The 25,765-nt window shown below is 50.4% G+C and overlaps 1 protein-coding gene and 2 long non-coding RNA genes across 4 annotated transcripts; all 3 read left to right on the top strand.

Annotated features, from left to right (window-relative positions):
* The first annotated feature begins 8,247 nt into the window (after nt 1–8,247).
* On the top strand, nt 8,248–16,641 carry LOC135971847 (golgin subfamily A member 6C-like). Its single transcript, XM_065548170.2, has 14 exons — nt 8,248–8,521; nt 8,622–8,703; nt 8,803–8,909; nt 9,962–10,048; nt 10,156–10,263; nt 10,457–10,544; nt 10,936–11,441; nt 11,717–11,782; nt 13,126–13,201; nt 13,632–13,723; nt 14,279–14,381; nt 14,464–14,561; nt 14,652–14,805; nt 14,892–16,641. The coding sequence occupies exons 1-14, from the start codon at nt 8,366–8,368 to the stop codon at nt 15,104–15,106; spliced, it is 1,938 nt and encodes a 645-aa protein (XP_065404242.2). The 5' UTR covers nt 8,248–8,365; the 3' UTR covers nt 15,107–16,641.
* Nucleotides 16,642–18,860: 2,219 nt separating this feature from the next.
* Nucleotides 18,861–21,179, top strand: LOC141407216 (uncharacterized). 2 transcript variants are annotated; one of them, XR_012415168.1, is made up of 2 exons: nt 18,861–19,144; nt 20,042–21,179. It is a non-coding gene; the product is annotated as an uncharacterized lncRNA (long non-coding RNA). The 2 variants fall into 2 exon arrangements; XR_012415169.1 differs by having other exon boundaries at nt 19,021–19,159.
* A 2,459-nt stretch (nt 21,180–23,638) lies between these two features.
* LOC135971846 (uncharacterized) lies at nt 23,639–25,325 on the top strand. Its single transcript, XR_012415170.1, has 4 exons — nt 23,639–23,711; nt 23,932–23,996; nt 24,152–24,261; nt 25,196–25,325. It is a non-coding gene; the product is annotated as an uncharacterized lncRNA (long non-coding RNA).
* The last annotated feature ends 440 nt before the right edge of the window (nt 25,326–25,765 follow it).

Raw genomic sequence — 25,765 nt, 5'->3', positions numbered from 1 at the left:
GTTCAGTTTATACTCCCACCAACAGGGGCGGAGCTCCAGTGTCCACCTTCCATTTGTTGGTATTTAAGCAGAAAATCTCATTGTTTTCATTACATTTATTTGGTTTCTAGTGCTTTGGAACCTTTTTAATTTTATTTATTTATTTATTTATTTATTATTATTTTTATTTATTTATTTATTTATTATTTATTTATTTTTTTTTTTTGAGGTGGAGTCTTGCTCTATTGCCCAGGCTGGTGTGCAACAGTGTGATCTCGGCTCACTGCAACCTCTGCCTCCTGGGTTCAAGCGATTCTCCTGTCCCAGCTTCCTGAGTAGCTGGGATTACAGGTGCCCACCACCGTGCCTGGCTAATTTTTGAATTTTTAGTAGAGACAGGGTTTCACCATGTTGATCAGGTTGGTCTCAAACTCCTCACCTCAGATGATCCACCAGCTTTGGCCTCCTAAAGTGCTAGAATTAAAGGTATGAGCCACCGCACCCGGCCTTGAATCTTTTCTATATGCTTATTGGTCATTTTCATTCTTGTGGGAAGTGCCTGTTTCTCCATTGCCTATTTTCTGGCCAACCTCCAAAGTCACATTTCACTTAATTTTTATCCTGCTGATGGAAAGCATTTAAATCAGTGATTTTAATGTAAATAGGAGCAGGATAGACTGTAATTATCTAGGTCTTGCTCTGTCACCAAGGCTGGAGTGCAGTGGCACGATCATAGGTACTGCAGCCTCGCACTCCTGAACTGAAGCAATTTTCCTACCTCAGCCTCCCAAGTAGCTGGGACTACAGGTGTGTACCACCATGCCCAGCTAATTCAAAAAAATTTTTATGGAGATGTGAATTTGCTATGCTGCCCAGGCTGATCTTGAACACCTGACTTCAAGTAATCCTCCCACCTTGGCTTGTCAAAGTGCTGGAATTACAGGCATGAACTGCTCCCAGCCATGAGCTCATTTGGTTTGCTAGTGGCGTTCTTGGTATCTTTTCATATTGGAGGCTTTGGTGCTACTGCTGAAGTATTACACTCACCATCCCGGGTTACAGGTCTTTTGTTTGAATATTGAACAGATGGAAGTGTTTAGTTCTGCATCTTTGCAGGTATACAAAATGTGCCTAGGAGGACTCTGCTTTATATCCATTCAAAGTGAGAAGTAATACAGGAAGATTTTGCCTGGCTAGAGGCTGTGAAAGAATGGAGTATTCTGGTTTAATGCTATTAACTTGGAAGTACGAAGGTGAAAAAAATTCAACACTTGTATTTCCTGTTGAATACAATTTGAAAATATAGCCATTGATTCCACTTTTCTTCTCTAGTAAGTTTGAACATTCCAATCTACTTGGTGTTTTATTATAGAACTGCTAGTGTGCCTGTGACTTACATTGTGAAGATATGTTTTTAAAACTTGAGAGGTAAGAGGGTGTAAATGGTGTTGTATGAGATCAGGCTGGATGAGAACTGACATTGTAAATATACTTTTTAGACTGAATCACTGATTGCCACTTGTTTTCTTATTTAACTCATAAAAATAGAACACATTGGATGGAGGGTGGGAGCAGGAGGGAGATTTATGTCTTTTAATTGCATGTCATTGTTTCATATCAAGACCCAACATATGTAATCCCTGGCTTTGGACCAACAGAAGGAAACACGTTTTTCTGCCTGTTGTATACCAGAGGTTCTTGAACACCCAGAGGGTTACTGCAGCACAGATGGCTGAGCTTTACTCCAGAGTTACTGATTCACCAGGTCCAGGGTGGGGCCTGAGAATTTGCACTCATGAAAAGTTCTCAGGTTCTGCTGGTGCTGCTAGTCCAGAGACTACATTATTGAGAACCCTCTTGTCTACTAACTGTAAATGGTAGACCTCTAGAAAAAAGCTTAGTTTGGTGTGGGATAAGAAGCTCAGAGATTATGGAGCAAATCATGAAAGATTCAACCCTTGATCCCAGCACAGTGTGGAATTCAGGTAGCAATACACAGTGACATAACACAGTTCTTGATTTTCATGATTGCAAGTCATAGCCAAGTATCAAGTGAGAAAATCAGTTTCATTTGCAAGGCTTAGAAAGGCCAGGTGATCCCAGAAAAAGAGGTCTTGTATTTGCTTTAAACTGGTAAAGAGTTTTGAGTGCTTATTAGATTGAAAGTTTTGTATTTTTCTATTTTATTTTATTTTATTTTATTTTATTTTATTTTATTTTTAGATGGAGTCTCGCTCTGTTGCCCAGGCTGGAATGCAGTTGCTTGATCTTGGCTCACTGCAAATTCTGCCTCCTGGGTTCAAGTGATTCTCCTGCCTGAGCCTCGTGAGTAGCTGGGATTACACGTACACACCAACACACCTGGGTATTTTTCTATTTTTAGTAGAGACGGGGTTTCATCATGTTGCCCAGGCTGGTCTTGAACTCCTGAACTAAAGTGAACCACTGCACCCGATCCAAAAGCTTTGTGTTTTTAAAGATATTAGACACCTTTCTTGCTTTAAAAAAATCTTAATAATGTAGGAGAATAAGAGAAATGTCTTAAGAGAGAGAATTGCTTGTGATTATTTTACCTTATTGGAATGTTGGATAATATAATCTGCTTCATTAATCAACAGACATACTATGAATTTTACATTTTTATAGGATTTGTGTCTCAACAGAGATAATACTGGTAATTCTTGTACTCCATCTGAAGATGAATAATGTAGGCTAAAATCGCAGACCATGCATAGAAGCTGGATAATGAAGACAGCTCTGGAGGAACATGTACACACACACACACTGACACACAAATATATAAAATATAAACACATATATTTTATAAAGTTTTAAAACAAAAGCCTGGCCATCCCGTCTCCCAGAGTAAGCAGGCCCCGCCCCTTGCCCCAAGTGGGCGGGGACAGCAGTTGCATGGGCAGCTTCCCTTGTGATGCCACAGGTTGCTATGGACACACTGCTGCTTGGCCACGCCTCCTTTCCCTTTCATCTTTCTCACTGACCAATGGGCTTGGAGCATGAAGGCCACGCCCCTTTTCTGTGTTCTATTGGGGCCCTGGTTACGCCTCCTCTGGCTCAGTCACACAGCTGACTGTTAGGTGACTGGAGGTGTTCCCTGATGTGGCCCCAACCCTGCCTCCCTCCCCACCCCGCAATGTTAGAAGAAACTCGAGAGAACAAATTGGCAGCAGCCAAGAAAAAGGTAAAAAGCACCAGGTCATGGCCCCCCAATCCAGCCAGAGATCCCCTCCAATGACAAGACCACTGCCAGAGTCCATACCACTCCTGAGGCACACCGGGCTGGGGTCCCCAACCCTGGCACCTCTGGGCTCCCCCCACCAAAGTCCTGGCAGTCAGTCCCACCTCTTCAGCAAGCAGCCTAGCCCCTGCCCTCACCCCAGGGTGACTTTGGGTGGGCGACCTCTGGGGCTCCCCACTCCATACTCAGCCCTCACATCCTGCCACCCCAAGCCCAACCTCCCTGGGTTCTTTGGGCTCACCTCTCCAAGGACGTGGGTCCCCCAGCCCCAGGCCCCCCCCATTGCCATTCATCCCTGGGTGACTTTGAACTGGTGATTCCTGGGGTTCCCTGCTGCAGACTCTACTCTCCCCTCCTGCTGACCCAAGCCCGATCTCCCTGCGCTCTTTGGGCTGGCATCTCCAAGGACCTGGGTCCCAGGCCTATATCCTGCTCCACCATCATGGATCAGCATGACTCAGCCACCACACTAATCTGGTTCCCCCCACCCCCAGGAGGAGTGGAATGTAGTGATGTCACAATCCCCCTGTGAACTGTCATTACTGCTGCAAGACCAGCCTTTTATCTTACAACCCAGTCCCCTAACCGTTCTCACCCAATTTCTGGTTCCTCTGGTCACAGCACAAATTTCCAGCTGCAATGGGGATGAAGAGTATGGGACCTAAGAGGCAGAGGTTTCAGTCTGCCTTACTCCCGTCACATAGACATTGACAGTGTGAAAAGCCTACCCTTTGCCTATGAGCTCAAAATGTTGACATTATCTCTGGGTGGCAATGGGAGAATGGGTTGGGTTTGGTTTTCTCCCAGGTTTCTACTCGACACAGAGACTTTAACTTTTTTTCTGAGTTCTCCACCTCGTATTCTAATTCCTCATGGTTCTGGGACCAGACTGCACTTCAGGCAGTGGTCTCTGAAGTGACATTTGCTCATCTTCTGTGGAATAGATCTTGGAAAACTGAACTTGACAGCTTGAGTCTTCCTCATATCATCTCAACTTCGGTACTTTGAGTGCCACAGGATAAATGTGGGAGATCTTTCTGAAGCATCAGTTTCCCTTGATTCTCTTGAGAGAGGAAGAATCCTTAATGCACTTAGAGATGACAGTCACATAGGTTCCTAAGAGCACACCAGACTTTTCTTTGAAATGAGACTTGGGTTGTCCTCTTTCTGATAAATTCCCAGATTTAACAAAAAAGTTGCGGCATGAGGACCCATTGATATAAAAGTTTGAGGCTGGGCGCGGTGGCTCAAGCCTGTAATCCTGGCACTTTGGGAGGCCGAGACGGGTGGATCACGAGGTCAGGAGATCGAGATCATCCTGGCTAACACGGTGAAACCCCGTCTCTACTAAAAAATACAAAAAACTAGCCGGGAGAGGTGGCGGGCGCCTGTAGTCCCAGCTACTAGGGAGGCTGAGGCAGGAGAATGGCGTAAACCCGGGAGGCGGAGCTTGCACTGAACTGAGATCCGGCCATTGCACTCCAGCCTGGGCAACAGAGTGAGACTCTGTCTCAAAAAAAAAAAAAAAGTTTGAGAGATACTGGTGCACTTATTCACACTAACAGACATGTGAGGATGTATGACTCTAAATCACACAGTGTGCAGTTCTTGACTACTTAATGTTTACTTTTCTACCTCTGCCTCTGGTTCTGGTCCTTGGCAGCTGCTGATTTGTGGAAAACCCCAGAGCTTGGAGTCAGAAAACTGAGTTTAAGTTCCATTATTGCCCCTGCCCCCTTGCTTTTTAGCCATAATATCAATCCCTCTCAGTCACTAAGTGATTGTGACAACACCTTGTACAGTTGTTGGTGGCATTAAATCAGATGGTGCATAAGTTTTTTTGCAAAAACTGTAAAGGAGGATGTGGTTGTAGGGGCTGGTAGTTCTCATGAGTATGACTGCTCTTCTTTCCCACAGCTAAAAGAATATCAGCAGAGGAACAGCCCTGGTGTTCCCACAGGAGTGAAGACGAAAAAGAAAAATACTGGCCGTAGCCCTGAGACAACCACTTCTGGTGGTTGCCACTCACCTGGGGATGTGAGTCTTGGTTGGTCAGCTTCCTGGCGACAGGGGACCCAAGGGGCAGTAGAGGGTAATTGTTGAGTTTGTTGGGTACTGGTTAAGAATTCTGGGTTTGAATCCTGCCTCTCCAACTGCTAGGGATCTCACTTACGGCAAGTTGTTTGAGCTCTTTGGGCCTCTCTTTTCACATCTGTAAAGTAGGGGTAGTATTGTTTGACTTCCATTTTTGAAGATTAAATGAGATCCCTTGTTGTTGTTTTTATGTTAATCCCTAGTACTTGGCCACTGTAAACACTCAGGACACCCAGGAAATGGTGATTGCTGCTTGATTTTCCTCATCCCCAGTCTCAAGGGGATGCTGGGCCAATGAGTTCAGACACTTGCCATCAGGCTGTCCCTTTAGGAGTCACCGAAAGGGCCCCAGTGTGTGGTGAGGAAAGCCCCAGGCACTAGGAGTAAGAGAACCACCAGCTTGCTGCGTGACCACAGAAAAATCACTTCTTCCCCTGGGCCTCAGTTTCCTCCTCTGTAAGATGATACTGGACAAGATCAGTGTCTTTCAAACTTGCTTTATAGCTGGAGCCCCCTTAGTTCAAGTGAACCCTTACTCAGCAGTCTGGTTTTTTTAATGGAGGCGGAGGTCTGGAGCATTACCAGATTCATGGCCCATGCCCTGGGCCTGAGGAGAGGGATCCAGTCAGTGTATTAAGAGCTGCATTGGTCAGGTGACTCTACTCTGTGACTACATCGCTCAGGGGACTTTTCCCGCTATTTGTTCCTGCCCCTGGCAAGGCAGCAGGTGGCCATTTGGAAGAATGGCACAGGCCATGGTTCCAATCTCCTCTGCTCTTCTTCAGCATTTCATTTTCCTGAACCCACATCTTCCTCCTACCCTGACTTTCTTGTTTCTCTCTAAGCCACTTCTGTCTTTCTCCCTCTGCCCTTGTTTTTCCCTTTTCACCTCATGTAGATTCAGGACATTCTGAAGGTGCTGGTGTCCAACCTTCACCATTCCAGTGGGGTAGCGCTTCCCCATTGAACAAGTGGAAGGTGAGGCAGTGCCAGGACCCCTCTCTGGCTTGCTGTCTCCAGCTGTGCATGCCTCTGAGGCTTCTCTGGTTTGGGGGATATTTTGCATCTGGCTTATTTTTATTTTGCCGGCATTATCCTTCAGCCTGTTTATGTCTGCTGCTTCTCCTGCTTGATTGATTGGGTTTTTTCCTTCCCTGCATCTTATATCATCTTGGAAATGGTGAGACATACCTTAAAGTTTAAAAGTAGTTTGGGAATAATGTACAGAACAGGCATGTGGGATTGGGGCTTTTTTTTTCTTTCCTTTTCTTCTTTTTCTTCTTCTTCTTCTTCTTTTTTTTTTTTTTTTTTTTTTTTTTTTTTTGAGACAGAATCTCACTCTGTCACCCAGACTGGAGAACGGTGGTGCAGTCTTGGCTCACTACAACCTCTGCCTCTGGGGTTCAAGTGATTCCCTTGCCTTAGCCTCCTGAGTAGCTGGGATTACAGGCATCTGCCACCATGCCAGGCTAATCTTCATATTTTTAGTAGAGATGGAGTTTCACCATGTAGACCAGGCTGGTCTCGAGCTCCTGACCTCAAGGGATCCAACCACCTCCGCCTCCCAATGTGCTGGGATTACATGCGTGAGTCACTGTGCCCAGCCCCTTGCTGTTTTTTTTTACTTTCTCGATATCCATAACTGTAACCCATGTAAATTTTTTTTTTTTTTTAATTTCTATTACCTCTGCATCATCTGCTACCCTGAAGGGTCTGGAGGTAAGATGCCCTGGGCCGAGGTGCAGTGACCCTGCAGGCCAGCCCTCCAACCTCCTCTCACGGCAGGGGCTGCGTGCCCCTATGCCAGCTGAGACAGCCCACACACACACCAGCCCTAATGATTGTTCTCTCTACTTCTCCCCGCAATCATCCTTCAACTCCTCCTCTCTGCGTGCGCCTCAGAGCCGGTACCAAGAACTGGAAGTAGCCTTGGACTCAAGCTCCGCAACAATCAATCAACTAAATGAAAACATAGAATCATTGGTAAGAGTCCAGTGGGGTCCCTGATTCCACGCTGCCAATCCTGGGTTTTAGTTTCCTCTTGGGGCTCTGAAGAAAGGGGCTGAGGGCCCCTGGTCCAAAGGGCAGATAGGGAGCTGAATCACCCAGGCCTCACCTGGGGGGACCCCAGAGTAAGGAGCATGCAGCATGGCTCTTCTGTCACTGTCCTCTTTGCTGACTCTCTGCTTCAGACATCCCTGCTCCAGTCCTTGCCACACATGGCCTGGGGTTGTCACCTCTCAGGAAAGTGAGGGTTGTCAGGGGCCCCGTATTTCTGCCCTGACTCAGTCCCTAAGTTGCTCTTTGAGTCTGGACAAGCCACCTCTCCTCCTTGGGCTCGTGTTTCCAGAGGAGGTAGAGAGTATCAAAGATCTCTTTAAGCTCCGACAGTCCGAGATTAAAATGCCCCTAGAATGGAAATCTCAGGGCCAAGGGCTCCCGTCTGTCCTTTTCTATCCTGTATATCTGCTGTGAAGACCCGTACCTGGCCTGTATGTGCTCAGTAAATGTTTGTCAAATGAACACATCTTTCTAAATCACAAGCTGGCGGAAGGGTAGGCCTTTCTCAGACTCCGTCTCTAGAGGTTTATGTTACTGTCCTTTTGAGAGAATCCAGATTCAGACTTTGAGTTCTGTGGCTGTGGGCAAAAACCAACAAAGACCCAAATCCTCTGTCTTTGGGAGCTTGAGGAGAGTTGATCAGTTCGTGTTGCCACTGGGTCTGAGAAGTTTGCCTTTAAAATCCATTCCTGGTCCCTGCCTACAACTTCCAGGCTTGGGCAATAGAGTTGAGGGGGCCCCCCTCAGTCACCTGAATTTGACTCTCCCCACAGAAACAACAGAAGAAACAAGTGGAACATCAGCTGGAAGAAGTAACGTGATTTCTTTGTTTGCACACAACATGACTGCTGGGTTTGAGGGGCACTCAGATGTAGAGGCGCCAGTCCCATCTCACCCACTCCCAGCCTGGGGAAGAAGGCTCACTCCTCAGATTCCACCCCATACCCACAGGGTCCCTGATAACCTGGTCCCATGGGTGTGCCTGTCCTGGGGCATTGGTGGCATGTCGGGGGCATGTCTCTTGCTGTGCCATCTCTGCCTCCCCCGGGTAAGAGCTCTGTCTTCCTCTTCCTACAGGAAAAGAAAGCAAACAATGACATACACAAAGCACAGACGGAGCAGTTAGAGGTGAGTGGAGGGTGGGGAGTTTTCTCCTGTCCTCCGGAGAATGTTTCTTTCCTTCTCTTTCAGCACTTGCTTGGCTTTTCTCCCAAACGTTCAATTCCAGACAATCAACATCCTCACATTGGAAAAGGCAGACTTGAAGACCACCCTTTACCATACTAAACGTGCCGCCAGACACTTTGAAGGTGGGAATCTGGGCACCCCGTCATCCTTCACCCTGGCACTTTGACACTGGCACTTTAGGGGGACTCCTTTGGGCCCCATCTCAACCTCTCTCATTACAGAAGAGTCCAAGGATCTGGCCGGCCGCCTGCAATCCTCCTTACAGCGTATTCAAGAATTGGAGCGGGCTCTCTCTGCTGTGTGTACACAGCAGTGGGAAGAGGACAGGGTGAGTCCAACCAGCTGCCCCGTCCCCTGGCAGCCTGGCTTCCCAGATGCAGGAGTGAGCCTAAAGGTCCCTTCTGCAGGATGCAGTGTCCTGCCCAGAAGGCAGCATGCTCATTTCTCGCTGCTTTTGTGTGTGGTTGTTAGAGGCAGCCTGGGGCTGAGTCAGCTGCTGTGGGTGAGTTGGGGGCACTGTGGTGAGCGAACACTGGATGCAGAACTCGGAGGCCAAGTGCCTGCCCTGCCGTTACCTGGCTGTGTCCTTGGCCAAGTCCCAGGTGGGGTATCGGGTACTTGAACTGTGAAGGTACAGAAGAGTACCTTTAGTATGTCACCATTTCTGTAGAGAGAGGAGAGGGGTGTGTGTGTGTGTGTGTGTGTCTGTGTGTCTGTGTGTACTATGATAATATACATAAAACATGTCTGTAAGTGTAAGCATTCATTAAAAAACTCAGGAGAGAGTAACAGGGTGGCTGGGAGACACTTCCCTTCTGTACCTTCTGAGTTTTGAACTATGCGAATGTATCACCCTTTCAAAAAGTGAACAAAAGATTAATTTCCCCCTTTCTATCTGTGCCCCCACCCATAGCAAGAAAAAATGGGCTTAGAGAATCAGATACACCTGGGTGTTCAAATCTCAGCTCTGTCTCAGTGATCTTAGGCAAGCACTTAACCTCAAACACTCCATGATTTTCATCTACGCATTAGAGGTTACCCTAAGAACTGTCTCATATGATGCTTGTGAGGATTAAATGGGATTGTTAGCATGGTACCTGGTAAAGCACTCCATAAAGATTCAAACAGTGGTAGTAGTAATAGAAATAACCATTGCATTATTATCTGATCTCTCTGGGCCTCCCTTAGCCAGCTGTAAATTCAATCTCTTTCCCTGTCCCTTCCAAGTTTACTGAGTTCTTTTAAAACCAGGCCACGGGCTTGGAAATGCCTTGATCTTTACTGACTGAGTTGTATATTGAGCCTAGCCCTAGCCCTAGCCCTTTTAAGGGGCACTGCCCGGGCGACCCACATCAAAACTTCTCACTCTTCCCCATCCAGTCCTCGAGCCGCAGTGAAGCCGTCCTCCAGCGGCAGTTACGGCAGACCTTAAAGGAGCGGGCGCTGCTGAACGCACACGTGACACAGGTGAGGCTTTGCAGAGGGAGGGATGTGGAAGGAAGATGACCCCAGGTGACCAGGAGCAGGTGAGGACCAGTGACAGCCCTTCCTCACTTCTGTGCCCATTCCTGCAGGTGACAGAGTCATTGAAACAGGTCCAGCTGCAGAGAGACGAATATGCTGAACATATAAAAGGAGAGAGGGCCCGGTGGCAGGAGAGGATGCGGAAAATGTCGGTGGAGGTGAGACCTGAGCCTTCAGTTCCCACCTTACATGGGTCACTGGGTCTTTCTGGGCATCTGTAACATGGGACTAGTACAGCCAGAGGTGGTCGTGGATCTGGGCTTTGTGGAGGTGGGGGCAGAGAGGGAGATGGTAGCCTGTCCAGTCACCAGCCCCTCTCTCCAGGACCCTTTCCCCCTGTGTTTTGGGCAGACTCGCACATTGAAGGAGGAGAAGAAGCGTGACATACATCGGATACAGGAGCTGGAGAGGAGCTTGTCCGAAATCAAACCCCAGATGGGTAAGATGGGGCTGGTGTGACCTGGCAGCAGGACTGGCATCAGAGGGCTGTGGGGTGGCTTAGGATGCCCCAGGCAGGTGGGTAGATGGAAGGGCTTTGAGGCAGAGGGAACGAGGTCTGTGCCAGGATTCAGCAAGTCTTGTCATCTCCATGAGCCTCAGGGTCCCCATCAGCAAAGAGGGAGGAGTGCCCGTTGTCAGCCACCCACAGTGCTCTCTATCTGACATGGCTGGGAAATTGGCTTCCATCGGGTGTGAGGAATCATTAGCAGTGAGGCCAAGTTTGGGAAGCCTGAGAGGAGCTGTGCATCAAGAGGAGGCTTTGTTTTTTTTGGTGGGGGAGGGGTGGGAGGGGGAATCCAGAGGCCCTCATTGTCTGATTCCTTTCTCAGCTGAGCCCCCATCCCCAGCGCCCCCAGCAGGGCCCTCTGACGTGGAGCAGCTACACGATGAGGCCAAACACCTGAGGAAGGAGGTGGAGAGTTTGGTGGAAAAACTCCAATCCCAGGTGGAAAACAACCAGGCCTTGAATCTCCTGAGCAAGGAGCAAAAGGAGAGGCTTCAGGAGCAGGAGGAGAGGCTCCGGGAGCAGGAGGAGAGGAGGCTTCGGGAGCAGGAGGGGCTGTGTGAGCAAAAGGAGAGGCTTCAGGAGCAGGGTGAGAGGCTGCGAAAGCAGGAAGAGAGGCTGCGAAAGCAGGAAGAGAGACTGCGAATGGAAGAGGAGAGGCTGCAAAAGCAGGAGAAGAGGCTGTGGGATCAGGAAGAGAGGCTGTGGGAGAAGGAGGAGAGGCTACGAAAGCAGGAGGAGAGGCTGCGAATGCAGGACAGGTTCGCACTGTCCCAGAACCAAAAGCTCGACAAGCAGCTGGCCGAGCCACAGTGCGGCTTCAAAGATCTGGTGGGTTGCCCCACCTGGGGAGGCTGTCCTCATCCCTAGCCCTCCAGGCCTTTGTTTCCCCACCTGTAAAATGGGGCAGAGTAACCCTCACATGACATGGTACTTCGAAAGGCACCTGTGAGCCAGAGCTCATCAGGCCCTGCTCTGATGGCTGTGGGGGAGAGGGGATGATTTTTCTAACCTGCCTCCACCTTCCTGGTGACCCGGGAGACAGACACCAAGTTCAGCGTTCTCCAGCTGCAGTGGATGGCCACTGATTGCTTCTCTCTGTCCAGAACGAGAACAAGAGTGCACTGCAGTTGGAGCAGCAAGTAAAGGAGCTGCAGGAGAAGCTGAGTGAGGTGATGGAGACAGTAACCTCTGCCCCATTTAAGATGGGCTGGGAGGCGGGCACCAGCCTCTGGGGAGGGGCGGTCCCAGGCCAAAGGCAGCTCTAGCTGGAGGGAAGGTGACCTCAGCACCCTCCAGGGTAGCCCTATACCTGTTTCTTGCTTCCTGCCCTCTGATTTTAGAGGTGGGTAGCCCTGGGCTTCTCCCAGATCTCGACATCATCATTCCAGCTAGAGGCATGGAGCCCCCCAATCATAGGGGAAGAGACTGGTATAAGAGGTTCCTTATGCCCGGGGTGGTAGCTCATACCTGTAATCCCAGCACTTTGGGAGGCTGAGGCAGGAGAAACACTTGAGGTCAGGAGTTTGAGAACAGCCTGGCCAACATGGGGAAACCTCATCTCTACTAAAATTACAACAACAAAAAATTAGCCAGGCATGGTGGCACATGCCTGTAATCCCAGCTACTCAGGAGACTGAGCCATGAGAATCACTTGAGCATGGGAGGTGGAGGTGGCAGTGAGCTAAGATTGCACCACTGCACTCCAGCCTCAGCCACAGAGTGACACTGTCTCAAAACAAAACAAAACAAAACAAAACAAAAAACCCCCCTAAGATTCAAACTGGATTCGAGCCTTGGTTCCTCTGGTCAGCATTCAATTACTTTTCATCTCTAAGTCTCTGTTTCTTTAACTTCAAAAGGAAGTTAGCATTTTCCTTGCAGAGGTGCTGAGGATTAAATGAGAGAATACATGGAAAGCATTAGGCTTGTAGCACACTTAGCAGATGGTGGTTGGCTCCCTCTGCTTTTCCACCAGTCTGTGGCCTACAGTTTAAATGGTGGGAAGAAGGACCCAAATAAATGATATTTGAGGCTGGGGAAGGAGGCATAGGGTTCTAGGCAAGGGAGGAAGTTTCTTAGGCCTGGAGCAATGGGCCAGGGGCCCAGGCAGGTGACAGAGCCCCACAGTGCCCTCACTACCCTATTAATGGGCCCAGAATCTGGAAGCCAGCCACCACGTGCCCTCATGCCCAGGGCCTTCCTGCAGCTGGAGCTGAAGAGCCAAGGATCTCAGAGCCTGCGCAGCAGTGAGACTAGTACCTGGGTCACCTGCAGCAGTACGTGGCCCCCTATCAGCAGCTGACCTCTGAGAAGGAGGTGCTGCACAGGGAGTTACTGCTGCAGACCCAGCTCATGGACCAACTGCAGCAGCAGGAAACTCGGGGCAAAGCAGTGGCTGAGATGGCCCAGCAAATCTGCAGGAGACCCAGGGGAGGGAGTTGCTGAGGACAGGGCCCCAAGGGGGACGACCTGGCATCCTCCGTGCCTTCTCACTGATTTTCCATTCCCTTAGGAGCACCTAGAAGCTGCCAGCCAGCAGAATCGACACCTAGAGGCCCAGTTGAGCCTCATGGCTCTCCCTGGAGAAGGTACAGGAGACCACTCAAGGGAAGAGGAGACAGCCCCAGGAGGAAGGGGGGACTGTCAGCAGCACAAGATTGAAGGGTTGGAAGAAACCTTTAGAAGAGCTGGTCATTATGCCAACCGGGTGTCTGCAATAAACTCGGCATGAATATAGTGACCTCCTGGCAGCAGGGGGCCACCGGGTTACCTAAGGATGAGTGAACTGGCCCAGATCAGAAAGGGAGCAGTTCAGAACTCCCACACCGACCCATAGTGGGACTGTGCCTGGGCAATATAGCAAGATCTTGGTTCTTAAAAGGAAAAATAAAGAACAGCAGCTCATTCCCCTCTGGGGAGGGGCTGGCTCAGGGTTACACAGTGAGGGTGGGGAGAAGTGGGTCCGCAATACCTCCCTAGTTGGATTGTCTGAGGACCCCTGTGGCCACCTCCCCACAGGAGATGAAGGAGGTCATCTGGACGGTGAGGAGGAGGAGGCGCCTCAGCTGATGCCAAGCTTCCCAAAGGACCTGGAGAGCCAGGAGGCCATGGTGAGTCTGACTGTCCCTGCCCCACTTTGCCACCTTCCTCTGTGGTCCCTCCCAGACCCCCTTATGCTCTAGGTTTCCCTGCCTTCTGATTTCTCTGGACCCTCACCCCTTCCAGGCAGTAGTCAGACACCACTTCACCTGTGACCAACAGGTGCACTCTCTGAGACCCCAAGGGAAGGGACTGTGCTCCACCTCCCTGCCCCATTTGTTCTGTGTATGCCCCTACAAGAATACTCAGCTCTTGCCTTCATGTGGCATTTTCAACTCCACTGGAGCCACTGCCCAGGAGGAGCAGGCACGGCTATGTGGGCAGCGGAAGGTGCAAAGGCTGTGTTGCCTGCACCTGGCTCACCTGGTGGCCTCGACGTGGAAGGACCAGAGGCTGAGGCCCCAGCCCCAGGGACTGGGGGTGAGTTTGTGTGTGGGGAGACCTACCGGGCCCTGCAGGGGGCCATGGAGAAGCTGAAGGTGAGCGAGTCCTGGCATGGGCCAAGAAAAGTGGGGGCGGGAAGGACAGGTCACTCCCGGAATGTGACCCCATTATTTTGTCTCCAGAGCAGCTTTATGGACCTCCCGAAGGAGAAGGCAGACGGGAAGGAGCAGGTGGAAAAACGAGAGCTTGGATTCATCCAGCTCTCTGGAGCAAGAGAGGGCATGAGTAAGCAGGAGGCCAGGGCATGGCATGGGGAGCTGCGGGGCCGTCGGAGGGACCCCAGTGTCTGAGCCCAGTCCTCTTCCAGGAGAGTACATCACCATATATGAGAGCCATGGGGCAGTGCCAAACACACGGCACCAAGAGGACATCATCAGGCTGGCCCAGAAGGAGGAGGAGATGAAGGTAGAGGGCATGCAATATCTCTATGGGGGTGGGGTGGGCATTGGCGCTGGTGCCGGCTCAGTCATGGCAGCTGAGCACCCCTCCCTTCAGGTGAAGCTGTTGGAACTGCAGGAGCCGGTGTTACTGCTCATGGGCCACCACGAGGGGCATGACAAATTCCTCCCCACTGCACAGAACTCTGCTGAGGAGCCTGCTCCAGGGGCCCCAGCCCCCCAGGAGCTTGGGGCTGCGGAGAAGCAGGGTGGTGAGTAGAGCCCTCAGGCGGGGTGGGCAGGCAGGAGCAGGGGAGGCTCGCACCGTGCTCAGACCCCCGCCTCCCTCTCTCCGAAGATCTTTGTGAGGTGAGCCTGGCCGACAGCATGGAGCCTGCAGCGGGAGAGGTCAGGGAGGGTTCTCCCCGTGGCAACCCCACCGCAGAGAAGATCGTGCAGCTGCTTCCTGTAATGCAGGACACCCAGGAGCACCCAGGCTTGGCCAGCAAACCCTGCGTCCCATTCTTTTACCGGGCAGCGGAGAACAGGGAGATCAACATCATCATCATCTGAGAGCTGGTCAAGAAATTGAAAAAACAAAAAACAACAAAAATTTATGGGGTTAATCCCCTACACAATTCATTTACTTCATTTGAATGTCACAGCCCTTCATGTTTATTTGTGTTTCTAATTTACAGTTTAAATTTATTTATAAAAAGTTAAGGGAGAGTGGCTCTTTCCCTGATGTTCACTCTGGCATCCTTTAGCATTTTTGTTTTTTTATCTGATAATTGTAGGTTATTAGCATGTGTATCGAGTTTGCCCTCAGGTGGTGGGAGTTCAAACAAAAAGACCCCCTATTTGCACAAAACTATTCTTGCTGGTTTGGAATAGGCTGCCATGCTTTTTTTAATGTTATTGCAGTATGTATCTTCTTTACAGAATTCAGATAAAATGTGCTTATGTTCTGCTATTATGTTTGATCGAATCCTAATCACAGTGAGCTCTTCATTAGCTCAATATGTGGTTTGCCCTCAAGTGCGCACTGTTTCTTACTTTGTAATATGCCCCTGTGAATACTGACATTTAGAGTTGTTTAAAGGCCGAGAACTGGAAACAGATTTCCCCCTATTTTCTGTGTATTGGGGATGGGAGTGGTAACATTTTGGGGAGCTTTTTAAATCTCACAGAAGAGGAAAGTGGCCTGCTCTGGCAGGTGTGTGCAGGATAGAGTGTGTTTCATTTGTTCTGGTGCCAGGAATGAGCATGGTACTATGGTAGTTCCCTTAGGATTTGTACGTGCTCTGGGCTCCTGAAGATATCGCAGCATGAGCTGCAGCAGTTGGACTCTTTCTCAATGACCTAAAAGGGATTATTTCTGAGGAATGAAAGGCTCCCGTCATTCACTGTGGATGTGGAAAATCTTTTCTAGCTTAGAGCCTTCACATCCACAATACATTTTAACGTCAGAGTTCATGTTACCTGTTTTAATCACATGACGACATGGCTCAGTGCACAAAAGGGCACTGGTTGGCATTCTTCTTAATGTATTTAGTAAGATCATAAGAAATCCTTTCAGAGTTTAAATGTCCCTGGAACAGGCATACAGGCTCTAGTCAAGAATGAATTCGAGTGAAGGAAAGCTGTGTGACACCTGGCATTCCTCTATGTTCATGGAGCTTCTTTGAGGCTAGAAGATTGATTTTACCATCTAGACCTCTCTGGCTAATACCTATTCTTCAACCACATTGATTAATCTGACACAGGAATTTGCTTCTTTTCTTTGAATGAAAAACACTTTTATAATAATAATGACCATTATTATAAACCAATATATGTGAGAGTATTAGTTGAAACAAAAAGGAGTTTTAGTAGACAGTATTATACTACATTTGAAAATCAAGGGGAAGTTTATGCAACTTAAAATGTTTACAAGCTGCAGTGCAGTCTACTGTTTGTGAAGGTGAAAGTATTATGAGGAAAAGTGTCTATACAATCACAGAGTTATGTTTCCTCACAAAGTTCTTTACGAAGAGTGAAATATGTTTTTATACCTCTCGGTTTCAGTTAGAGGCATAATTTGTGCCATATTTATGTTAATGTGTCTATACATGATGAATGAATTCTTTCAGTCATACATTGCCTAAATCATAAGTTTATGATGCTTGGGAAAGAATCAATAGCTACAACTTCATGAAGTTCTAATGTCTGTGTTCCAAAATACATCACTTTATTAGGATGTAGGGAGAGATGTATGTGCGCTCCCTGGGGTGGGCATTTCTAGTTACTAGACCATCTCCATTTTTAGCATTTGGCATCCTCATGATACTTTTATACATATGACATTAACAGGAGAGCAATAATATGATTTTACAGATGGAATAACAGATTTGCCTATATTCACTGAAAGGTGCAAATATTCACTGAAAGGGTGGCCTGTTCTGTCTGTCCCTCCAGTGCACCTGGTGACCTGTTCCATCTGTCCCTCCAGAGTGCTTGCCGCCCCGCAGGCTCCTCCAGGCTGAGTTCATGGCCCTGCTCTCTAGTGGCCAGAGCTGGCTTCACCTAAACTCCAGGGGCTTTCCAGGAAAAGTGTCCCTTGGAAAGGGTGTGGCCTTTACATTGCTCCCAACAGCACCCTAGAAATGGCTTGGCCTTTTCCCTTCCCTGAGCTCCATAGAGAACACAGCCAGCAGAGGACATATTCCCCGTCATCCAGAAATGAGTTTGATTCTCAGCCGAGGGACAGCAGGACTGGTAGAGACTGTCAGTCCACACAGCTGCCTGCGCCGTGCCCCCATGTTTGTTGGGGGGTGGGAGGGATGGTGGGGGCTGGTTGTCCGCAGGCCGGGCATGACAGGGAGGCTCACTGGAGGTGGTGCATGTTTGAGGGGCAATGTCAGGGGAGAGCTTCCTCTTGTTGGGCCACAAGACTCCACAAGGACAGCACGGTGACTGATTCCCAGCGCTAGAGGTGAGGCGGTTAGCCACGTGTAGTTGTACATATATATGTGTGTGTGTGTGTTTATATGTATATGTATATGTATATATTTATAGATATGTATAGAACAGGGCAGGGCATACCACAGAGTATTTATAGGTATTTATAGAACAGGGCAGGGCATACCACAGAGTATTTATAGATATTTATAGAACAGGGCAGGGCATACCACAGAGTATTTATAGATATTTATAGAACAGGGCAGGGCATACCACAGAGTATTTATAGGTATTTATAGAACAGGGCAGGGCATACCACAGAGTATTTATAGGTATGTATAGAACAGGGCAGGGCATACCACAGAGTATTTATAGGTATTTATAGAACAGGGCAGGGCATACCACAGAGTATTTATAGGTATTTATAGAACAGGGCAGGGCATACCACAGAGTATTTATAGGTATGTATAGAACAGGGCAGGGCGTACCACAGAGTATTTGTAGATATTTATAGAACAGGGCAGGGCGTACCACAGAGTATTTATAGATATTTATAGAACAGGGCAGGGCATACCACAGAGTATTTATAGATATTTATAGAACAGGGCAGGGCATACCACAGAATATTTATAGATATTTATAGAACAGGGCAGGGCGTACCACAGAGTATTTATGCATATGTATAGAACAGGGCAGGGCATACCACAGAGTATTTATGGATATTTATAGAACAGGGCAGGGCATACCACAGAGTATTTATAGATATTTATAGAACAGGGCAGGGCATACCACAGAGTATTTATAGATATTTATAGAACAGGGCAGGGCATACCACAGAGTATTTATAGGTATTTATAGAACAGGGCAGGGCATACCACAGAGTATTTATAGGTATGTATAGAACAGGGCAGGGCATACCACAGAGTATTTATAGGTATGTATAGAACAGGGCAGGGCATACCACAGAGTATTTATGGATATTTATAGAACAGGGCAGGGCATACCACAGAGTATTTATAGGTATTTATAGAACAGGGCAGGGCATACCACAGAGTATTTATAGGTATTTATAGAACAGGGCAGGGCATACCACAGAGTATTTATAGGTATGTATAGAACAGGGCAGGGCATACCACAGAGTATTTATGGATATTTATAGAACAGGGCAGGGCATACCACAGAGTATTTGTACATATTTATAGAACAGGGCAGGGCATGCCACAGAGTATTTATAGATATGTATAGAACAGAGCAGGGCATACCACAGAGTATTTATAGATATTTATAGAACAGGGCAGGGCATACCACAGAGTATTTATAGATATTTATAGAACAGGGCAGGGCATACCACAGAGTATTTATAGATATTTATAGAACAGGGCAGGGCATACCACAGAGGGGCACAAGTTTTCAGCAACAGTCACACCTGGATGTGTCAGCTCAGCACTACAACAGACTAAGTCACAGATGAAGGGGGCTGGCTTTGGGGTTGGGGAGCCACTGTCAAGTCACAGGACACTCGCCCAGGCAGGCTTGGAAAGGGAGGCCTCCGAGAAGAGGTGGATCTGTTTAGAGGTCGAAGTGGGCCTGGGGCTCTCAGGTCCGGATGAATTTCCTGACCCGATCAGCTGGCAGTTGGAGAGAAGCAGAGAGAAAACAGGAGAGAGAAAAGTGAGCAGAGAGCTGGTGAGGCAAGCACAGAGCACGGGCGTGCTGCGGCAGCTGTGGGAGGGCCGCGGAGGGGAGCGTGCAGGTGCAGGTGTGGCAAGGTTCCTGGAAAAGAGGGGCTGGAAGGAAAAGGGGAGGAAGATGGAGGGAGGAGCCGGAGCTTCACAGGTAGTGCTGGGGACTGCGGCGGCCCTCCCCAGCCCACACACACTGGCCTGACCCACAGTACCCAGGAGGTGGGCCTCAGTTCAGACCAATGCCCAGCTCCCTCGGGGTTCCCCCTTCTCTGGTCACCCTCTCTTCCAACCCAGTGGCCCAGGGCCACTTCTCACCTTGGGGAGCCCCACCCAACAGCCACCAGGCCTGATAGAGAAGGAACACTGCTTGACCCAGGATGGTGAAACTAAAAGGGATGGATGGCTGGAGTGAGTGCCAGAGGCCTCTCTGGGTGGTCAGAAAGACCCAGACCCTGGGTAAGACAGGGAGGGCGTATGCCACTAACCATAGACTTGTAAGTCTAAGAGGGGAGCATCAGCTGCTTGAGGGGGGCTACAGGTCCCATAGGTGAGGCTGGGTCCTTCCTGCTGGGAAATCAGAAGAGGGAGAGTCCGTGGCAGGGGAGGCTGGTGGGCTCGCTAGGTGGAGCTCAGCTGGGCAGGCGGGCACTGTGATCCCCTTGGCTGAATAGCACAGGCAACCCCTAGGAGCAACAGGCCAAGGTGCAGGAGCCCGCTGGCTGGCAGGAGTGCTTCAGCGGGGGCCAGAGACCCTGCCTTCAGTCACATGCTAGCAGCTATGAGGTGCCTGGGAGGGAGGGAAGGGGGCTGTGTGTTCCTGCCTGGCCTGTGAGGTGTGTTGTGGGATCACCATGTGTATGGGACTCTCAATATTTTATCCTAGATCGCCACTGGATTGCCAACAGATAGAGGAGGTGGGACCCTGACTATCACCACTGCTCTGCAGTGGATTCGGCTCTCGGCACTCCCAGGCTGGGAGCTGGATGCCCTGCCCTGGCAGCATGGCTCAGACTGCATGACAGGTACATTGTGCCCAGGATGACGTTCCTGGGCCTCTGGCCACCTCAGAGTCCAGCCCCACACACAATGCCCTCCAAGTTCCCGGCCCCTACACCATAAACCACGAGCTCTCTGCCCTCTGTGACAGCTTCAGAGAGCACCCACGTCTGCCACCTTGGGTATGGAGCCTTTTCCAAGAGCTCACAGGCTCATCCATGGAGTCTGGGGGGCTTTGGGGCTGTGGGGGCCAGCCCTGGTACCTGCGTCCGGCTGGGACACTCTGCACCTGCAGCCAGGAGTCATCCATGGACCCCCATGGGCATGCTGATGGTGTTCGTGTTGATGTCACCGATGATGCTGGGTGCCTCCCTCAGCACGTGGTGTGTGCACAGCATCTCATTGCACCACTGTGCCTGCTGTGCCACCTTGTCCATCAGCATGTTCTTGTCCCCACGTGAGTACAGGTTGGACAGCAGCTGTGAGAAGATGAACTCCTTGGTCTAAGTGTTGGCAAAGAGGGAAGGAGGTTGGGACCTGATGCCTGTGCCAACCTGGCCACCCTGCCTGGCCCTGCTGGGACTGTGTGCTGGACTTGGAGCCCCAAGTATTGCTGCCATATTATATCAGGGACTTGAGCGTCTGTGAATTTTGGTATCTCTTGGGTCCTGGAACCAATATCCTGAGGTTACTAAGGGACGACTGTATTCAATTTCTTCTTCGGTTATTAGTCTATTCTGTAATATATTTTTGTTGTTGTTTTGTCTTTTAGTTTTTGCCTCTTCAAGTCAATGTCAGAAACATAGTTGGTCTAGACTACCCATTAGCTCAAAGTTACCAGTAAGCAGACTACCACTGCAATCTAAGCAACCGATTTTTTTTCTCCATCAGATTGGCAAAAATTAAGATATGCATCTATTGATGTTACAGCTGTAGGGAGTTTTCCTGAGCATGTTAGTTATGACAGCCCTTTTTGCTAGGTACCTAGACGATTCATCAAAATGAAATAAAATACCCATGCACTTGAAGAAGTTATCTGGTTATTTCTTTATCTGGGTGCTGGTTATGTGAGGTCTACAGTTGATGAAAGCTTATTAAGCTTTATATTTCTAATAGGTACAATTTTCTGTATGTGTAGTACAGTTCAATAGTTTCAAAAATGTCTTTTGCCACAGTCCGCAGCTGTGAATAATGCTATTCGCTTTACTGTGGAAAACATGGCAATGATCTGAATCTCCCTGGCTCCTGGGATCCTACCAAACAAACAACTTCCACTGTCAGATAAACGGGCGGTTGGCGCTGGTTTTTTTCCAGGGAAGGATTCTGGGAGAAGGAGGAGGGGACGCCAGCACTTCGTCCCGGGCACTTCCGGTGGGCTACGGTCTGCTCTCCGCCTCACTCCTAGCAGCCCCCTCTCTCCCAGAGGACGTTAGTCCCAGTCACGTGATAATCGACTCAGCTGACCTGGGGCGCCACCAGGAAAAGAAATTCCCGGGCCCTGGCTTCCTGGCGCGATGATGAGGCACCAGGGGTGAAGCGAGGCATGGGATGCTGGAGCGGGAATGAGGGGGCGCCAGCGGCTCCGGAAAAGGGTGGAGGTTGTCTGCACTGGCCTCTCCGCAAACATAGTGTGTGCGGGCGTGAGGGCTGTGGGTCTGGTAGAGAAAAGTCCGCCGCCACCCCGCTCCTGAGACGGGGTGCGGGGGTAGGGGACGGGAAAGACAGAGCGGGCCAGCTCAGAGTCCCCGTGCCTTAGTGCCCTGGCGGAAGGAAGGGCCCCTGCCTCCCAGGGCAGGAAGTGGGGCTCGTCTGGAGCTAGGAGTCCTTTCAGGTCCCAGCCCCAAGAGGACCTCCCAAGGACAGCCTCTTCCCCAGCCCTGCTGTGGGGCTTGTACAAGAACGTGCTTAGAATCAGCCCCCTTCGCACCACACACAAGGCGCAGTTAGGTCTCTGCCCCTGGAACCTTAACTATGACTGCCAATTCAAGCCTCCGATTTCCCCTTCCCTGGAAGCTCAAGTCCTCCCAGTGCCTAGCACACTTCATGGTATAGACTAGGCGCTTAGAACCTACGGATGGATGTTAGGAAGCCCTTCCTCTCCTTCCAGACCCAGAAAGTAGTAGTTTTGGGCTTGAGACTTATGCATCCATCCATCCATCCGTCCGTATGTTCTAAGCGCCTAGTCTATACCATGAAGTGTGCTAGGAACTGGGAGGACTTGAGCTGCGATGGAAAGGGAAATCGGAGGCTTGAATCGGCAGTCACAGTAAAGGTTTCAGGGGCAGAGACCTAACTGCGCCTAGTGTGTAGTGCTAAGAGGGTTTCCTGAGGATGCCATCAACCTTAAAGGCGGATGGTAGGAGCTGGCTGGCTGAAGTACAGTTTGTGTACCAGGGGTTGGGAGGCAAGGGTGGGAGGTGTGTGTCTTCAGACAGGAAACTGCATGTGCAGAGAATTCAGGTGAGAGAGAGCATGGCTCCCCAGGAGTGAATGCATTTCCCATAGCTGGGAGAGTATCATCTGGAGGTTAGAGAAAGATGAGGCTGGACAAGTAAAGACCAAATCTTCCTGGCTTTTGGATTACCACAGTCAAGTTAATGAACACATCCACCGGCCCCCAAAATTTCCTTATGTGAGGGGCTATTTTAGGAAGTATGGTCAAGAAGGGCCAGCCTGTCAGGGTGCAATGGCTCACGCCTGTAATCCTAGCACTTTGGGAGGCTGAGGTGTGCAGATGACCTGAGGTCAGGAGGTTGAGATCAGCATGGCCAAAGTGGTGAAATCATGTCTCTATTCAAAAAAAAAAAGCCAGGCGTGATGGCACATGCCTGTAGTCCCAGCTACTTGGGAGGCTGAGGCAGGAGAATTGCTTGCACCTGGGAGGCAGAAGTTGCAGTGAGTCAAGATTTCACCATTGCACTCCAGCCTGGGCAATAGAGCGAGACTCTGTCTTTAAACAAAACAAAAATACCGGGGGCGGGGGCGGACTGGTCTTATAAAGTGTCACTTGAGCAGAGAGTGGAATGAAATAAAGGATAACAAGACATGTAGAGAGTGCAGCAGGCATGGAGGAGGGAGCAAGGCCGGTGTCCCTGAGCAGCAGCAGGGAAGCCGGAGTGGCTGGACTTGTGTGGGTATGGGGAAGAGGGGAGAGAGGTCACTCGTCTCTGTGAGGCCCGGGACTTTGTTTTGTCCCCTGCTGTACCCCAGCACTTAGAGTGGGAGCTAGCACAGAGAAGGCACTCAATTGATGTTTGCTGAGCAGAGGAATGCCTGGAGTAGACCTCAGAGCAGGGTTTGGTGGCAGGGTGGGTCAGGAGTGAGTTCACTCAACAGCCTGGTGATAGGGGAGAACAAGAGGATAGAGGGTATCCACCTATGATGGGGACCAGGGTCCCTGCTGGGCAGCAGTGTGGGAGACACACGGATCCCGGCCACACCTCAGCCCTCCCTCCAGCCTGATTACCTGCCTCCCTCCCTTGCAGAGGTTCCGGTTCTGTGGTGATTTGGACCGTCGCGACTGGGTCCTGGCAGAGATCAGCACGCTGGCCAAGATGGTTGAGTGCACAGGGTCTAGTCTGGGTGGAGGAGGGGCGCTGGGCTGGGGATTGTGGGTGTAGATGATGGTGAGTTTTCTCTGGGGTTAGGGCCTCAGTGCTCTCAGCCTGTGCTACCATGCTTTGTGACCTTGATCAGTGTCTGGCCTGCTCTGAGCCAGTCCCCAGGAAGGAGGGGTGAGGTTCACCAGCCTGGCTGATGTAAGGACTTCCCTTCCAGTCCTCTGTGAAGTTGCGGCTGCTCTGCAGCCAGGTACTAAAGAGCTGCTGGGACGGGGGATTGATGTGACTACAACACCCAGCACCCCATTGTCCCATGACCTTATGACCCCCAGTGCCCTGAAACTCTGCACTAGGCCCAGGGAGATGGGTAACCCAGTCTGTCAACCTCTCTGGGCACCTCCCATACTTCTTTCCAGCCTGTCTGTTCCTTATCGCAGGACACAGGCTGTGGATGAGGGGCTGGTGAACAGGGGCATGGCACCCTCTTAAGGTCACCTTTCCCCATGGTATGAAAACATCCTGAAGCTCAAGGCTGATGCCAAGTTTGGTGAGTACCCCGCTGAGTCCACAGGCCCCAGGCAACTTTGGGACCTTGACCTGGTGCCTGGTACAGAGGGGCCCCACCACCCCTCCCAGCAGCATCCTTAACCTGCCTTCCCTAGTGGAGAAGCATGAGGGAAAGAAAGACATTGACAGTCCCACCTTCCTGTTCTCTGCCAGCTCCTGGTGTAGCAGTAGCAGTGCCTGTGGCTTCAGGGGGCCTGGGGCTTTGAGCTGAAGTTAATAGGGCAACAGGGAGGTGGCTGGGCCCACAGTGACACCCCCTGTCCCACCCATGGGTCCTTTAGAGTACGGCAATGTGAAGGCCACAGTGGCAGTGCTGAGTTTCATCCTCTCCAGTGCGGCCAAACACAGTGTCGATGGTGGATGGTTGTCCAGTGAACTGCAGCACAGCTGGGGCTGCCCAAAAGTATGGGTTGTGGGTGGGCAGCTGGGCAGCCTGTGGGCCAAGGGCTGCTAGAGAGGGGGCCAGGCCCTGTGACCCTGTGGTGTTCCCTTCCCTGTCTGGGCCAGGAACCCAAGCCCAGCTCCCACCTGCTACCTCCAGAGCTACTCCATTCTACCCCCAGAGCACGTGGCCAGACTGTGCCACTCTTATGAGGAGAAGCAGAGCCCCTTGCAGAAGCACTTGGGGTCTGCAACCTACGCAGTAAGTATGAGGCCAGCCAGTGTCCACACTAATTCTAGAAGGTGCACACAGCATGCGGAGTACATGGAGAGTCCAGGGAGACGACTTAACCACGGTCACATGCCGAGTAGCCGCAGAGCTAGGACCTGGCCCTGGGTCTCCTGACTCCACGGGCTGTGTGATGTGTACATACAGGATCAGACCTTGCCCTTTCCTCCTAGCTGACCCTTTCGTAGTCCCCCATGCCCCATGTGTGAGCACCCAGCTCACTCTCGTTTCTCCCTCTCCAGAGTGTGGTCCCTGGCAGCACGAGTGGGAGAAGGGACAGCAGAGACTGTAGAACCCTCAGCTGCATCTAAGTCCTCTGTGTGGTCTAGCGGTGTGTGCTTGGGGAGGCTTTTGACCATCATTTTCCCCTCTGTAAATGAGACTGATACCTGTGACATGGAAGGTGGGAGGCTGGTGTGCGTGCCAAGCACTTGGAGCAGGGCCCTGAGTGAGCATGGATGTGGGAGCAGGGGTGTTCCTCAACTTTATACATCTTGGGGGTGGGAGTAGGGCTCCCTGCATGGGTTGACAAGGCATTGCTTTTCCCCACCCCACCTCTGTCCCAGCCCTGCAAGTACAGTCCTTGGGGGTCTAGGAGGGAAGAAGCGCCTGGCTGTGTGACCTTGGGCTGGTGCCTGGCCCTCTCTGGCTCTGAGTTTCTGGGAAAGTCAGTACCCAAGGAACGCCCTCCAGTTTAGCACCTTGACAAGAAGGGTGGGGACACTGGGATCAGGCCCACCCCTTTGGTCCCAAACCCCTTGGCCCCAGCTGGAGGATGACGATGTTTTATTGTCCTAAAAGTTAAAATGTACTG

This window comes from Macaca fascicularis, chromosome 7 (genome assembly GCF_037993035.2).
Source record: "Macaca fascicularis isolate 582-1 chromosome 7, T2T-MFA8v1.1".
In the NCBI taxonomy this organism is placed as follows: Eukaryota; Metazoa; Chordata; class Mammalia; order Primates; family Cercopithecidae; genus Macaca; species Macaca fascicularis.
The sequence above is the reverse complement of the archived record's forward strand: the minus strand, read 5'-3'. Positions and strand labels throughout refer to the sequence as shown.

Bases quoted from the DNA above. Each gene is read 5' to 3' on its own strand.
- LOC135971847 (XM_065548170.2), top strand. From the start codon at position 8,366: ATGGGTGTGCCTGTCCTGGGGCATTGGTGGCATGTCGGGGGCATGTCT. The intron at 10,049-10,155 runs GTGAGGCTTTGC...CCATTCCTGCAG, and splicing joins TGAACGCACACGTGACACAG to GTGACAGAGTCATTGAAACA. The intron at 13,724-14,278 runs GTGAGTCTGACT...TTTTGTCTCCAG, and splicing joins TGGAGAGCCAGGAGGCCATG to AGCAGCTTTATGGACCTCCC.